The following is a 16,498-nucleotide window of genomic DNA, read 5'->3' as shown; positions in this document are numbered from 1 at the left end:
TTTATACCATAAATGAACTTTGACAAAAACCCCATACCTTACACAACATGAAAGTTTTTGAAACTTTTTAGTAGAAACCATTTTGACTCAAATTTATGCATTTTTTGTAGATATTACCAAAAAAAGTCCATCAAATAAAATAATTTGGATTTTATCAAATTCAAAATTATTTTAATGCAAATTTAGTTTTGGCTTAATAAGTGTCAAAGTCTATACTAAAAATTAGATTTAAAACCATAAATAATAATTGGAAGATTTGCTCTAAATTTCTTCTGTTTCCTCTTTACCTTCTATACTTGTTATTGCTCAAGCAAGTCAATATACTTAAAATTTATCAAGCTATATGAATCAGAACATTAACTTAAAACTTTCACTGGGAAGTATGCTGATTCATTTTAATGTTCCCTTTAAACATTTATCTTTGTTGATAGGGAATCATAAGTTTCTGCAAAATCAAAAACATTTCACTGTTAAGAACATAAAGAATTTTTCCCTAATCCTTTTTGTTTTAACACCATAAATGATAGGGTTCATCATAGGTGGAACAAGAAGATATATGTTGGCTATAAAAATGTGGACATGTGAAGCAATGTGGTGGCCAAATCTATGGGTGAGAAAAGAGAAAAAGGCTGGTGTGTAAAACACCAAGATGACCCACACATGGGAAACACAGGTGCTTAAGGTCTTGCGACGGGCAACTTTGGATGGGAGGTTGAAAACAGTTATAAGAATAAGGACATAGGAGCAGATAATCAATATGAAGTCCAGTCCACCTGTCAGAAAGGCCACAATTAGGCTGTAAGCTCTACGAATCTTGGTCTCAGTGCAAACCAGCTTTATCAGGGCCATAAATTCACAGTAGGTATGGGAAATGACATTACTTTTGCAGTAGGAAAGCCACCTCAGGAGAAAGGGATGTGGACTGAGGAGTACGGATCCTCTGAAGACAATGACCAGACCCAAAACTGCAATCACTGTAGGTGTTAAGATAGTAGAATGTCTCAGTGGGTGACAGATGGCCACATAACGGTCAAAGGCCATGGCCAAGATGAATCCAGATTCCATGGTAGACAGAGAATGGATAAGGTACATCTGAGTGAGGCAGGCTTCAAAGTAGATCTCTCTGTCATTGAACCAGAAAAGACTGAGTATCTTAGGAAGTGTAGAAGAAGTAAGCATCAAATCAGCCACAGAGAGCATACACAGAAAGAAGTACATAGGTTCATGCAGTTTCAGGTCTGTCTTGACAATTAACAAAAGGGCAACATTTCCCATAATTGACAAGAGGTAAACCAGGCAGAAAGGGATGGAAATCCATACGTGGGCAGACTCCAATCCTGGAATGCCAAGTAATAGAAAGACGGCAGGTTGAAGATTGGTCCTGTTGAAAGCCAGCATCATATACACAATAGATATTCCATAATACTGTTGAAATTAAAAATCACAAAGATTACAAATATGCAAATGTCAACCTATGTAATTTATAGCCTGAAAGAGATCTGGTTATTGAATTATTTTCTCAGTAGTTCCACCTTTCAAAAATCAAATACACGAGACTGAACTTTTTTGGGTAAAACAAAGTAGAAAAGTATTCTGTATGTGTGTGTGTGTCATACATATATAAGTGCTTTTCTTTAGGAAGTGAGGTTCAGCTGGATAGATGCATTGCTGTAGTAGTAGGTGATATATTGCTGAATATAGAAAGATAATTGTCTAGCATCTGACACAGTCAGAAAAGTAAAAGACCATAACATGTCATTTTCATATTTAATCTGTCTCACCTATTACCAATGATAATGGTTATAGATAAGAGAAGAAGGAAACATTGCATGACTGAAAAACAACTGGAGCAAGTGACAAATTAGAAAGGCGAGGTGTGAACAAAAATGTGCTATCTGGGAAGAGGAATCCTTGACTTACTGAAGAAAAGAACCTTATCTTTGTAATTCCAGTCAAACTGAATGACTTACCATTTTACGAAACATGAACCAATAGAGAAAAAGACTAAGTCTGGAAAATGCAGGTATTCAGGCTACTACGTACTTGTATTCTTTTTTTTTTTTTTTTTTTTGAGTTGGAGTCTCACTCTGTTGCCCAGACTGGAGTGCAGTGGCCACTCCCGGCCACCGCAGCCTCGACCTGCTGGGCTCCGGCGATCCTTCTGCCTCAGCCTTCCGAGTAGCCAGAATTACAGGCATGCGCTACCATGCCCAGCTGATTTTTTGATTTATTGTAGAGATGCGGTCTCGCTGCCCAGGTGGGTCTCGAACTCGCGGGCTCAGGCAATCCACTCACCTCAGCCTCCCAAAGGCGCGGGATTACAGGCTGAGCCACCGAGTCCGGGTTTTATTTGTATTCTTTTACAGAGCGTCTTTTACAATCAGACGCTTCTAGAATGTGCATAATGTATTCCTCAAAGTCGTGCAGTACACTTGACAGTGATTTTTATTTCCTAAGAAAATTTCTATTAAAAAATTTCTGACTTACAGATATCAGGTTATTAGTTTTATAATAAACTCTTGGCTTACAGATATCAGGCTATCAAAAAGTTGCCTTGGAAGGAGTGGATAATTATATTGCTAAAGCCCTAATAATATTAAATTTTGAATAAACAAATAATTATTTTTAGTGAATAATATTGTGTACTAGCAATTAGCCAAGAAAGTAGGTTTGGTTACTCTTTATAAAAAACAAAGTCAATTATATGGGAATTTTCTTGACTATAGTAATCATTTACTATGCTTATATATATCAAGATAAATATATCAAAACATGATGACACCTTATTTATATACAATAAGACTAATAATAATATTAATAATACTATTTTGGCTCAAATATTAGTATATGATGCCGGGCTCGGTGGCTCAGCCTGTAATCCCTTGCCTTTGGGAGGCTGAGGTGAGTGGATTGCCTGTGCCCGCGGGTTCGAGACCCGCCTGGGCAGCGAGACCTCATCTCTACAATAAATCAAAAAATCAGCTGCGCTTGGTAGCGCATGCCTGTAATTCCGGCTACTCGGAAGGCTGAGGCGGAAGGATCGCCGGAGCCCAGCAGGTCGAGGCTGCGGTGGCCGGGAGCGGCCGCTGCACTCTAGTCTGGGCGACAGAGTGAGACTCCAACTCAAAAAAAAAAAAAAAATTAGTATATGAGCCTACATAATATGGGTCATCCTTTAGTGTACATAAAACCATATTGAGCCCTTCGTATCAAGACTCAATCCTAGGGTTAGGTTAGTAACGGGTAAATCTCACCTTGAAAATTAATTTAATTTCCTTCTATGTTGTTACTGTGTGTAAAGACAAACGGTCAAATCACCTCAGGTAACGATAAGACTAAGAATTCATCACTTAGGATGGCACCTAGAGCCTTCATTCTAGGACCCAACATTTACTTTTCATGGAAGAACTGAATTATAACATCCCAATGTAACCATCTGTCTACTGCCTACAGTTTGGTTATCTTACCTCTGTAACTAGATGCTCTCACTTCCCAGCCAGAGACTCAGCTTAATGCTGGCTTTATCTAGAATAAGTGCTCTTCTACTTCTTTTCCTGGGAGACCAGAGGCCTGCAAGTTACACTCTATGTATATAGACTCTCATGAGAATGCTGTTTGGTTGTAAGCAGTTTCACCAATCATTTTGGGTCTTTCCAGACACACTATAGTCTCTTAAAGGGATTCATTCTTGTTGTGTCTTTATCACCTGAGCTCTGAGTTTAGAAACAAATAAGAGAGGGTCTCTAAACTCTAGGCCTCTTGAGAAAGATGATTTGTTGTACCTTATGGACTTAAGCACACACAGATGTTGCAAACTGAATGCTTCTTTAAGACATAGGAGATAAGACATGGAAGGTGGAGGAACAAGTCTGTTAGTTAATGAGAGTGATCACCTTAACATCTTCTCATACCTCCAGAGATTCTGAAGTAACATACCTAAGCTAGACTTAACTCTGAAAAACAATATAAGCTTCAGGAAATTTCTTGTCCAGTTTTCTATTATAAGACCCTGTAAGAAGGAACAAAGAGAATAAAGAAAGAAGTGTAAGTGGGGAAAGCAGGAATAGCTCTAAACTTGAGGCAGGCATTACTCCTTTCCTGGAAAATTTCTCTGCAGACATTACACAATTGATTGTACCCTTATCCGCCACACTTGCATAATCAGCTACATCTGCTTCTGTAAACTTGCTTGCTTGCCCATGCCTCCAGAATATTGCTATAAGAGCCCTGGGAAGTCCCAAGTTCTATCTTTAGCCAGCCAGGATGTAAATCTAACTACATAAGACAGCCCTGTATTGCAGCTTGGAGCCCTTGCTTGGAACTAGTTCCCTGCAAGAGGCTGTTGACCAGCAAGAGTCTTGAATAATGAACCTCCCCTTTGCTACTTTGAGTTGGTGGACTGCCATTTAATTGCTTGGACCCTACTTCAATCCTTTTGAACTTTATTCTCTTGATCAAGTACAGGGTATGCATTATCCCCATGTATAGGAGTATCATTATTTGCATTTTGGTTGGAATGCTATACAAAGATTAGATTTCTTTTTCTACAGGTGTTTCTCTTTTTCCTTCTTTTCTGTCTTGTATTTCAAGAGGAACGAACTTTGTAGACTATATTTTCAAGGATAATAAATCATGTATCTTTCTGCTTAGTTTGATCATTGGGGACACTTGTAGAAAATTACTGGGAAGGATGAAAGAAATCCCAGGGTATTTTTTATTTTTATTATTTTATTTTATTTTATTTTATTTTTTGAGTTGGAGTCTCACTCTGTTACCCAGACTGGAGTGCAGTGGGCGCTCCCGGCCACTGAAGTCTCAACCTGCTGGGCTCCAGCGATCCTTCCACCTCAGCTTTCCAAGTAGCTGGAAATACAGGCGTGTGCTACCACACCCAGCTAATTTTTTAAAAATTTATTGTAGAGATGAGGGCTCGCCAAGTTGCCCAGTGGGTCTTGAACCCGCGGGCTCAGGCAATCCACTCACCTCGGCCTCCCAAAGCGGTGAGATTACAGGCTGAGCCACCGAGCCCAGCCAACTGCTTAGTTTGATCAGTGGGAACACTTGCAGAAAATTACTGGGAAGCATGAAAGAAACGCCAGGGTATTTTTTAATTTTATTTATTTTATTTATTTTTATTTTTTATCAATATTTTTTATTTTGATATTGTGGGGTACAGTTTCGGGTTAGGTATACAAATATGCTTCATTCAGGGCCCCTTGTTGATAACAGGTGTCTCCCCATCTCCAGACAGATGTTTACTACCATTAGTCCCATTTCCCCCCCCCAATATTTTCCCAAAACTGTCAGTCATTTTCATATAGTAGTGCTTTGGATGATCAAGGTCTACTATATGAGTGAGAATATGTGATACTCAGATCTTTGTTTCTGTGAGAGGTCACTTAGTATTATAGACTCTAGCTCCATCCATGTTGCTGCAAAATTCATGATTTTGTTCTTCTTTATGGCTGCGTAGTATTCCATCATGTAAATGTATCATATTTTTTTAATCCAGTCCTCTTTTGATGGACAGCGTGGTTGGTTCCAGGTTCTTGCTATTGTTCACAATGCTGCAATAAACATTCGCGTGCAGGTATCTTTTTTATAGAGTGATTTGAGTTCTTCAGTGTATATTCCCAGTAGGGGGATTGCAGGGTCATATGGGAGGTTGATGTTTAGAGCTTTTAAGAATCGCCACACTGCTTTCCACAGAGGTTACACTAGTTTAAACTCCCACCAACAATGTAGAAGTGTTCCCTTTTCGCCACACCCTCTCCAGCAGTTGTTATTTTTTGAGTTGTTGATAATTGCCATTCTGAATGGAGTTAGGTGGTATCTCAGTGTGGTTTTAATTTGCATCTCCCTAATCATTAATGAGGTTGAGCATTTATTCATGTGTCTGTTGGCTGCTCGAATGTCTTCCTTTGTGAAGTGTATGTTCATATCTTTTGCCCACTTTATAATGGAGTTGTTTGCTTTTTTTCTTTTCAGCACGTTTGAGTTCCTTGTAGATCCAAGATGTTAGGCCTTTGTCAGACCTGGAGTTGGCAAATACATTTTCCCAGTCTGTAGGCTGTCTTCCTGCTCTCTTGATGGTTTCTTCGGCTTTGCAGAAGCTTGTCAGTTTAATGAGGTCCCACTTGTCTATCTTATCCCTTATGGTCTGTGGGTTTTGAGTTTTGCTCAGGAATTGGAGGCCAGTTCCAATTTCCATGAGGGTGTGTCCTTCATTTTCTAAGGTTCTTATGGTTTGAGGTTTTACATTTAGGTCTCTGATACATTTGGAGTTAATTTTTGTGTATAGGGATAGATAGGGGTCCTGTTTCAATCTTATGCATGTGGTCAGTCAGTTTTCCCAGCACCATTTACTGAATAGGCTCTCCTCTCCCCAGTGGTAGGTGTTGGAGGCTTTGTCAAAGATGAGTTGGTTGACAAATTGGGGTCTTGCCTCTGGAATCACAATTCTATTCCATTGGTCTATATGCCTGCTCCTATACCAATATCAAGCTGTTTTGATGATTGTAGCTTTATGGTAAAGTTTGAAGTCTGGTAATGTGATACCACCTGCTTTTTTTTTTTTTGCTGAGGATTGTTCTGGCTATTCTTGGTCGTTTGTGTTTCCATATGAATTCCTGTGTTGTTTTTTCTAGGTTCGAGAAGAATGTTGCTAGTAATTTGATAGGTATTGCATTGAATCTGTAGATTACCTTAGGTAAGATGGACATCTTCACGATGTTGATTCTTCCAATCCATGAGCATGGGATATTTTTCCACTTGTTTGTGTCATCTTTGATTTCTTTGAGCAGAGTTTTGTAGTTTTAATTGTAGTCTTTCACGTCTCTGGTTAGGAAGATGCCAAGCTATTTCACTTTTATGTGGCTATTGTGAATGGAATTGTGCTTTCTATTTGGGTCTCTGTTTGTTTATTATTGGTGTAAAGAAATGCAATTGTCTTTTGGAACATTTATTTTATATCCTGAGACTTTGCCGAAGGCCTTTATCAGTGTAAGGAGGTTTCTGACAGTTTCTCTTGGATTTTCAAGGTACACGATCATGTCATCTGCAAAGAGAGATAATTTGACTACCTCTTTTCCTATCTGAATACCTTTGATTGCCTTCTCTTCTCTGATTGCTCTAGCCAGGACTTCCAATGCTATATTGAACAAGAGGGGTGAGAGTGGACATCCTTGTCTTGTTCCAGTTTTCAGGGGAAATGTTTCCAATTTTTGTCCGTTTAAGAGTATGCTGGCTGTGGGTTTCTTGTAGATGGCTTTTACTACTTTGAGGTATGTTCCCTGTATAACAAGATGTTTGAGGGTTTTTATCAAGAAGGGGTGCTGGATTTTATCAAAAACTTTTTCTGCATCTAATGATATAATCATGTGGTTTTTGTTTTGACATCTGTTGATGTATTTAATTACATTTATTTTTTTACGAATGTTGAACCAGACTGGCGTCCCAGGGATGAAGCCTACTTGGTTATAATGGATAAATTTTGATATGTGTTGTTGAATCTGGTTTGCTAGGATCTTGTTGAGAATTTTAGCATCTATGTTCATCAAAGATATTGGCCTGTAGTTCCCTTTCTTTGTTGGGTCTTTACCTGGCTTGGGTATCAATGTGATGTTAGCTTCATAAAATGATTTGGGGAGGGTTCCATCTTTCTCAATCACCTGAAATAGCTTCAGTAGGATTGGAATCAGTTCTTCCTTAAATGTCTTGTAGAATTCTGCTGGAAAGCCATCTGGTTTTTTTTTGTAGGTAGTTTTCTTATTACATAGTCAATTTCCTTGATTGTTATTGGTCTATTTAGGGTCTCAATTTCTTCTTGTTTCAACCTAGGCAGGTTGTGTGATGACAGAAAGTCCTCCATTTCCTTGAGGTTTTCAAGTTTGTTTCCATACAAGTGTACATAGTAGTCTCTAATGATCTTTTGTATTTCTTCAGGGTCAGATGTGACTTCATCTTTTGTGTTTCTGATTGTGCTTATTTGGGTTTTTTCTTTCTTTTTCTTGATCAGTCTAGCTAGGGGACCATCGATCTTGTTTATCCTTTTGAAGAACCAGCTTTTTGTTTCATTGATTTTTTGTATTGTCTTTTTGTCTTCTATGTCCTGGATTTGGGCTTTTATTTTAGTGATCTGGATTCTTCTGTTGAAATTAGGGTTGTTGTGGTCTTGCTTTTCCAGCTTCCTTAGGTAGCTTGTTAGACTATTAATTTGTGCTCCTTCCATTTTTTTCATGTGTGTTTGTAGGGGTACAAATTCCCCTCTTATTACAGCTTTTAAGGCGTCCCAGAGATTTTGGTAAGATGTTTCTTCATTTTCATTTGTTTCCAGGTATCTTTTGATCTCTGTTTTGATTTCATCATTGATCTAGGAGTTGTTTAGCATCATGCTGTTTAGTTACCATATCTTTGTGGGTTTTGGGGGGGACCTTGTTGGTGTTAACGTTTATTTTTATTCCACTGTGGTCCACAAAGGTGCATGGTAGAATTTCGGTCCTCTTAAATTTACTTATGCCTGATTTATGGCCGATAATGTGGTCGATCTTGGAATACATCCTGTGCGGTGATGAGTGGAATGTATATTCGGTGGTCTTTGGATGGAGTGTTCTGTAGGTATCAATTAAGTCCATTTGATCCAGAGTCTCATTGAGGTTCTGGATCTCATTGCTGATTTTTTGTTCCGATGATCTGTCGAGGGTTGTGAGTGGGGTATTAAAGTCCCCAGTTATGATGGTGTTAGAGTCAATATCTTTCTTTAGTTTTCCTAGGAGATGCTTTATAAAAGTTGGTGCACCTATGTTAGGTGCATATATGTTTAGGATAGATATTTCTTGTTGATGGAGTGAACCTTTTATCATTATATAGTGGCCCTCTGTATCTTTTTAAATTTTTGATGGATTAAATGATATTTTGTCTGAAATTAAGATTGCGACTCCTCCTTTCTTTTGTGTTCCATTCGCCTGGAAATTTGTTTCCTATCCTCTTACTTTGAGTCTGTGTATGTTCTTTCTAGTGAGATGTGTCTCTTGAAGGCAGTATATTGTTGCCTGGTGATATTTGATCCATTTTGTCTTTTCAGTAGTGCATTTAGTCCATTCACATTCAGGCTAATTATTGAAATGTGAGAGTTTGTCCCTACACAGAGTTCTTATAGAGTTGTTCTTCCACTTGGTTTATTGTCTTTCTTTTGTTTTTGGGGTTGGTTCATGTGTATTTTATTCTTTTTCCTGTACTCTTGTGAAGGATGTTGTTCTTTTTTCCCCCTTTTCTTCTGTGTTTAGTACTTTCTTAAGTGTTTCATGTAGAGGTGGTTTGGTGGCAGCGTAAGATCTTAGGGATTGGATATCTGGGAAAAATTTTAATTCTCCCTTGCTGATGAAGCTTAATCTGGCAGGGTAAGTTATTCTTGGCTGAAATTGTTTATCTTTTAGGACTTTGAAGATAGGGCTCCAAGCTCTTCTAGCCTGCAGGGTTTCTGTAGATAAATCTGCTGCTATTCTAATTGGTTTTCCATGGTAGGTGATCTGGCCTTTTTCTCTTGCTGCCTTTAGGATTTTTCTTTTATGCCTACTTTGTTTAGGCAAATTATTATGTGTCTAGGAGTTGATTTTCTCGTTCGTTGTCTTGAAGGGGTTCTCTGGATCTCTTGTATTTGAGTTTTTGCATCATTTATTAGATAAGGGAAGTTTTCTTGAATGATATCATGGAAGGTTTGTTCCAATGTGGTCTCTGTCTCTCTTTCTGCCTCAGGCAGGTCAATTACTCTTTGGTTAGGTCTCTTGAGGTGATCACTCATCTCTTGAAGGTTTTTTTCTGTCTTTTTGAGCTTGTTTTCTGTGTTTTTGAGAGTTTGGGTTATTTCTATATTTTGGTCCTCAAGCTCTGAGATTCTTTCTTCTGCTTGGGTAATTCTGCTTTCCATGCTTATCAATTTATTGTTTATTTCATTTACAGTATTCTTTAATACTGTTTCTTCAGATATCAGCTCCGTTCTAGTTTTTTCTTGAATCTTCTCAATTCTTTTTAATCTTTCCATTAATGTCTTGATGTCTAGGTTTGTATTTTGAGACCAGTCATTCTGGGGACGCTTCGTTGTTTGCATTCTGAAGTCAGTTTTCTCAGTGTCTGCCCTCCCAGGAGTCTGGGAGGGACCCATATTCTTCTTGTGGTTTTTCTTTATTTGTGTAGATTTTTCTCTCTCGTCCCTTAGTGGATAAAGTCCCTTGAGTTCTAATCTCCAGCCTCTCCCCTCTGTTTTTGTTGCAGGCAGTTAGCTTGTTGCCTGGGAGATCTGTGACACTGGTCTCTATTCAGCATAGGGGAGGGGCTTTGTCTCCTGTTTAATTTTTTTTTTTTTTAGTTGGTGTCTCAGTCTGTCACCCCAGACTGGAGTGCAGTGGCCGCTTCTGGCCACTGCAGCTTTGACTTGCTGGGCTCCGGCAATCCTTCTGCCTCAGCCTTCCAAGTAGCTGGAATTACAGGCATGCGCTACCTCGCCTGGCTGATTTTTTGGCTTATTGTAGAGATGAGGTCTCGCTGTCCAAGTGGGTCTTGAACCCACGGGCTCAGGCAATCCATTCACCTCAGCCTCCCAAAAGCACCAGATTACAGGCTGAGCCACCAAGCCCGGCTGTCTCCTGTTTAATGATGTCACCATGGGAACCGAGGTGGAGGCTCTGATAGGTGGACAGGGCGATGTGATGTAAATATGCCTTGAAAATGGCAGAGGTGGTAGCTTTACTTTCACTTTTAGTGATGCTCGTGTGGGTCTCTAGGTGGGACCAGCTGCACAGCTGGGAGCTGGATCCAGGGTGCCACCAGCAGGCTGGGGTGGAGGAGAGGGTGGGGCATTCCCTCCTCTGGAGCTGGAAGCCTGCGATCAGCATCTCAAACCAGCTTGGGGTTCTGCCCCCTTACACAGGCTTGTGGTCGCACGCTGAATGCCTCAGTCAGGGTGGGCCTGGGACTTCAGATCTCCAAAACTCCAGAGGGCAGGTGGTGGTTCTGGGTCCCTCACAGGGCACTTTAGCCAGAAATGGGACTGGTATCTCTGAGGAGCGGGTACTCAGAGCCTCCCAGAGTGACTGGAAGCTTGGCGCTGGGTGCTGGTCTTGACGATGTACTAAGGATGGGGCTGGGATCCGGGATTTGGGATTCCCCAGCTAGCCGGAATCACATATAGTGGAGCAGCCACGGTCCGGCCACAATGTCTGGCCCGGCGTGGGACCAAAAATCCCCAGGCCTTGTACCAGTGTGGGTGGCGGTGGGCAGGGGGGTGCAGGAAGAAAAGTAGTAGTCTTTTTGGGAACTCACGTTCGGAGAGTCTCATGAATCCACCTATGCTGTTGCCCTTTTTCTTTATTTTTTGAGCTGCATTTTTTCCATGACACCACTTCCTGGCTGAAAGGACTGCCATGTCAGTTTCCACATATCTCTGAGTGAGGTATAATTACACTACAGGTACCTCTCTATTTCAATGACTTAAAATAAGTATAGCTTCCTGTTGTTTCTCGTATATTTGACTTTTCAGCAATTCTATAATTTGTGTAAATTATTACCAGCACTAAGGATACCCTGTACCAAATATTCATGTGTTTTCCTATCTGATTAGACTCTGGCTAACAGAGATGTCTGACTCACATAAGGCTAGATTTCAGTAATTATTTGATTTAAAAGAATGGCATAGTAGTGCCCTCATAATTATCCCATTTTAAAGATTATAGAGGAATAATCAAAAGCCATCAACAACCTCAAGATAATAAAAGGCATATATGAAACACCCACAGGCAACATCATACTCAAACAGATAATATTGAAATATTAAAAGCTCAGTCTTTAAGATTAGAAACAAAGTAGAAATGTCTACTTTTCCCACTTGATTAAATATAGTACTGGAAGTTCTAGCCAGAATAATTAGACGAGAGAGAAAGAGAGAGAGAAAGAGAGAGAGTACACATAAAAATACTTCAAAATGAATCAAATACCTAAATGTAAAAAGAAATATTGTAAGATTTTTGGGAAAAAAAGATGGGAAATATTTCATAACATTGGAATTGGCAATGATTTGTTGAATATCCCATCAAAAGCAGAAAAATAGCAAAAAATTGATAAATTGGACTTTATAAAAATTAAATTATTGTGTATCGGAGTATACTATCAACAGAGTAAAAAAAGCATTTCAAATAATTGCAGAAAATATTTGTAAGTCAAATATATGATACAAATGTAGTTTAAGAGCTGGGTTCAGTGGCTCAGCCTATAATCCTGCACTTTGGGAGGCTGAGGTGAGTGGATTGCCTGAGTCTGTGGGTTTGAGACCTGCTTGGGCAACTTCGTGAGACCTCATCTCTACAATAAATCAAAAAATTAGCCAGATGTGGTAGAGCATGCCTGTAGTTCCAGCTACTTGGAAGGCTGAGGTGGAAGGATCACCGGAGTCCAGCAGGTCAAGCCTGCGGTGTCTGGGAGCAGCCACTGCACTTCAGTCAGGGTGACTGAGTAAGACTCCAACTCAAAAAAAAAAAGTAGTATAAGAATATACAAAGAACAGCTTAAAATTAACAATAACAACAGCAAAACCAGGATGCAAAATGTGCAAAAGACTTGAACTGGTCATTCCAAGAAATACATACAGAGAACCAATAACCACATGAAAAAAAAATCAACATCACTAATTTTGAGAGAAATTCAAATCATAACCACAATGAGATGCTACTTTATACCCATTAGGATGACTATTACATACATTTTAAAAAAATGTTGGTGTAGATGTGCAGAAATTTGGAATCCTTGCACATTCCTGGTGAGAATGTATAGTGATGCAGCTGCCATGAAAATAAATATGGTGGTTTCTCAAAAAATTGAACCCAAACTTACCATGTGATTCATACACTCAAAGGAAATAAAAGCAGGAACTCAAATAGTTATTTGTACGCTCATGTTCATAACTCCATTATTCACAACAACTGGTAGGTGGAAACAATTCAGCTTTCTATTGTCATTTGCATGAATAAACAAAATGTGGTATGTACATGCAATGGAATATCAATCACACTTAAAAAGAAGGAAATTCTGTCACATGCCACAAAATAGATGAACATTTTAGACATTATGCTAAGTGAAATAAACCAGTTACAAAAGGATAAATATTGCTTGATTATACTCACATGAGGTACTATAGTAGCCAAATTTATAGAGACAGTATGTAGCATGGTAGTTGTCAAGGGATGTGGAGAAGGGAGAATGGGGAGACTTAGTGTTTAATGAAGCAAAGCTCTGTTGGGCAAGATAAAAAACAGTTCTCTAGATGGATGGCAATGATTGTTGCACAACAATGCGAATGTACTTAGACCACTGAATTGTCCACTTTCAATGTTTATAATGATAAATTTTATTTTTGTGTATATTTTTAACACAATTTGAAATACTCAAGAGTGAAGTGTCTTTTAGTTACATTGTGTCATAATACTGAAAACAGGAGTGGTGATTTTATGTGTAGATATGTTTCTTTATTAGTAACATGGAAACACATATTAGCAAAGACAAACATCAAGGAGGGTTTTTTCAGTTGATACTAAGCTAGTGAAAAACAGTATGACAATGAAGTATGGCCCTAAAATATATGTGAGGAAGAAAGAAAAACACACGACAAAGTAGAAGTATATGCCAAACGTAATATAGCCCGTTGTCTTTACAGTTTAATCTTCTAATTTGACTCCATCTGTTTAATTCACATGATAAAACAAGGGAGCAGGAAGCTCTAAACACCACAGAAATCTGTAGGAGACCTGCACTCACAGATGAGTAAATTTGTTTCAAAGTTTTCCAGGTGCACTGTGGGATTTTAATGACCTTGTCGGACACTGAAGTAACTAATACTGGATTTCCAGCCTTTATTATTTATTTTATTTTATGTTTTGAGTTGCAGTTTCACTCTGTGATGCAGGCTGGTGTGCAGTGGCACAATCACAGTTCACTGCAGCCTCCAATTCCTGGACTTAAGTGATTCACGTTCCACAGCCTACTAAGTAGCTGGGACCACAACCACATTCAGCTAATTTTTTCACTTTTTTGTAGAGATGAGGTCTCCCTTGGTCACCTAAGGTGATCTCAAATTCTGGGCCCAAGCAATCCACCCACCTCAGCCCTCCCCTCAAAGTGCTGTGATTGCAGATGTGAGCCACCACACCTGGCCAATAATACCTTCTCCATCAAATAATGAGAAAAAACCACAATCTGGTCTCTAGAAAACTATTGCCCAAACTCCCCTACTAGTATGATTGTCAGATTTAGCAAATAAAAATACTGGACTCCATATGACAATTGAAATTAAAATAAATAGGTTTTGTTTTTAAAATATTTTAGCATAATTATCAAGAATTGTTTGTTATTTATTTGAAATTCCAGCTTAACTGAACAATCTCTTTATCTGGAAACCATATATCCTAAACAAACGACATTTGAAGTATTTTTGTTTGAAAATGAAGACTGGGACAGTGAATAGTGTATGCTGGTTTACTTTTTGCAATACATAGATTGCAGAAATAAAGAAAAACAGCATTTAGGCATATAGGTCCAAGGCATTATAAGAAACCAACATAATTACCATTATGAACAAATGATTTAAAAAAATCTGTATATAAAGTGCAATCAAACACAGAAGGCACTTTAGGCTTGGCATGGAGTGAACAATGAGAACACAAGGAACATGACTAGATCTGATACTGATTTTGATGTTCTTGTGCTTTTCTATACTTATATATTTAAACAATATTTACAGTAGAACAAGTGTGGGAGACAAAGCCCTTGGTCCCCTAATTGTTCACCGAAAAATCACTGACAAGAGACAGATTGATTAATAGGAGAAAAGGCATACCAGTTAATCTAACTAGGCACAGAAGCTTATATAACATCTTGAGGTTACAGAAAAAAATATTGGTTCAGAGCATAGCCAAAAGCAATTATGTTGGTAAATCAAGTTTCAGTGGCAAAGTATGTTATGGAAAGGGGAGAAGAGGAGGCTTGGTTAACAAATGTGGTCTTGTTGATCTTTGTAAGATGTGGACATGAGAAGGGCTGACTGCACTAATGTAAATTCTCTACAGAGCTATAAATGTGAATTTCCCCCACAAAAGACAGCTTTTCAAGGGACACTTCAGAAAGAGTCAGAGAAGTTTATTTTGGAGTAATGTATTTTTATTTCCTTTATAGGTGTTATTTTGCTTTACAAAAACATACAAGGAAGAACTCCCCAAAACTGAAATTTATTTTTAAGTGCTGTGTGTTTATTCTCACAGGTTTGAACTTCATTCACCTTCAAAGTACTCTTTGTTTGATGAAATATATCTATTGAGACTCTTTCACTATAGTTCAAAACAGTTTTTGAACTCGTCAATTTTGATGCCCTTAAGTGTTTCTGCTGTTTTTTGTTTCAGTTCTTCCACATCAGCAAAATACTTCCCTCTGAGAACTTTTTTCATCCAGAGAAACAAAAAAAGTCACTAGGGGCAAGATCTGGTGAAAAGTGAGAGTGGGGTGGTAGGCATGCCATTTTGGGGCAAAAACTGCAGAACATGAAGAATAACATAGAAATCTCACACTTTCTAATTTCTAAACAAAGTACAAAACCATGATTATCTAGCCACTGTGGTTCTGACAGAAAGGCTGACATACAAATCAATGAAGTAGAATTAAGAACACAGAAATAAACCCATATATATATTCAAATGATTTCCGTAACAGTACCAAGATAATTCAACAGAGGAAGAACAGTCTTGGCCAGGCTCGGTGACCCAAGCCTGTAATCCCAGCCCTTTGGGAGGTGAAGGCGAGAGGATTGCCTGAGCCTAGGGGTTCATGACCAGCCCAGGCAACTTGGTGAGACTTCGTCTCTACAAAAATAAAAAAAATTAGCCAGGCATGGTGGTGCATGCCTGTGGCTCCAGTTTCTTGGAAGGCTGAGACTGAAAGATCACTTAAGCCCAGCAGGTTGAGGCTGTGGTGGCCGTGAGCATGCCACTGCACTCCAGCCTGGGCTGGGTGACAGAGTGAGACTCTAACTCAAAAAAAAGAAAAGAAAAGAAAAGAAAAGAAAAGAAAGAACAGTCTTTTCAACAAATACTATTTGGATAAATGAATATCCATATGAAAAAATGAAGTTATATTCATCTTACAGCACATACAAATTACTCAAAATGAATCAAAGACCTGGTTGTAAAAAGTAGAATCATAGATTTATTAGGAAAAAGGATAAAGAAAAATTTTCATAATATTAGATTTGGTAATGATTTATTTAAAATACATTAGAAATACAGGAAAAAATAGTAAACTGATAAGTTGGTGTTTATAAAAATTAAAATTTTGTATGTCAGAGTATATTATCAACAGGGTAAAAAGCAATCCAGAAAGTGGCAGAAAATATTTGCAATGCAAACATATGATAAAAATATATACAGATGACCAATAAGCACATGAAAAAATACTCAGCATCACTAAT

At 38.5% G+C, this 16,498-nt stretch overlaps 1 protein-coding gene across 1 annotated transcript; it reads right to left on the bottom strand.

Moving 5' to 3' along the window:
• Window positions 1-453: 453 nt before the first annotated feature.
• Window positions 454-1,398, bottom strand: LOC103263488 (olfactory receptor 52K2-like). Its single transcript, XM_008061171.1, has one exon. It carries the CDS (start codon window positions 1,396-1,398, stop codon window positions 454-456), a length of 945 nt encoding a protein of 314 aa, XP_008059362.1.
• Between the last annotated feature and the right edge of the window lie 15,100 nt (window positions 1,399-16,498).

Source organism: Carlito syrichta, unplaced genomic scaffold, assembly GCF_000164805.1.
Source record: "Carlito syrichta isolate Samal-C Ts95f unplaced genomic scaffold, Tarsius_syrichta-2.0.1 Scaffold305126, whole genome shotgun sequence".
Lineage (NCBI taxonomy): Eukaryota > Metazoa > Chordata > Mammalia > Primates > Tarsiidae > Carlito > Carlito syrichta.
The sequence above is the reverse complement of the archived record's forward strand: the minus strand, read 5'-3'. Positions and strand labels throughout refer to the sequence as shown.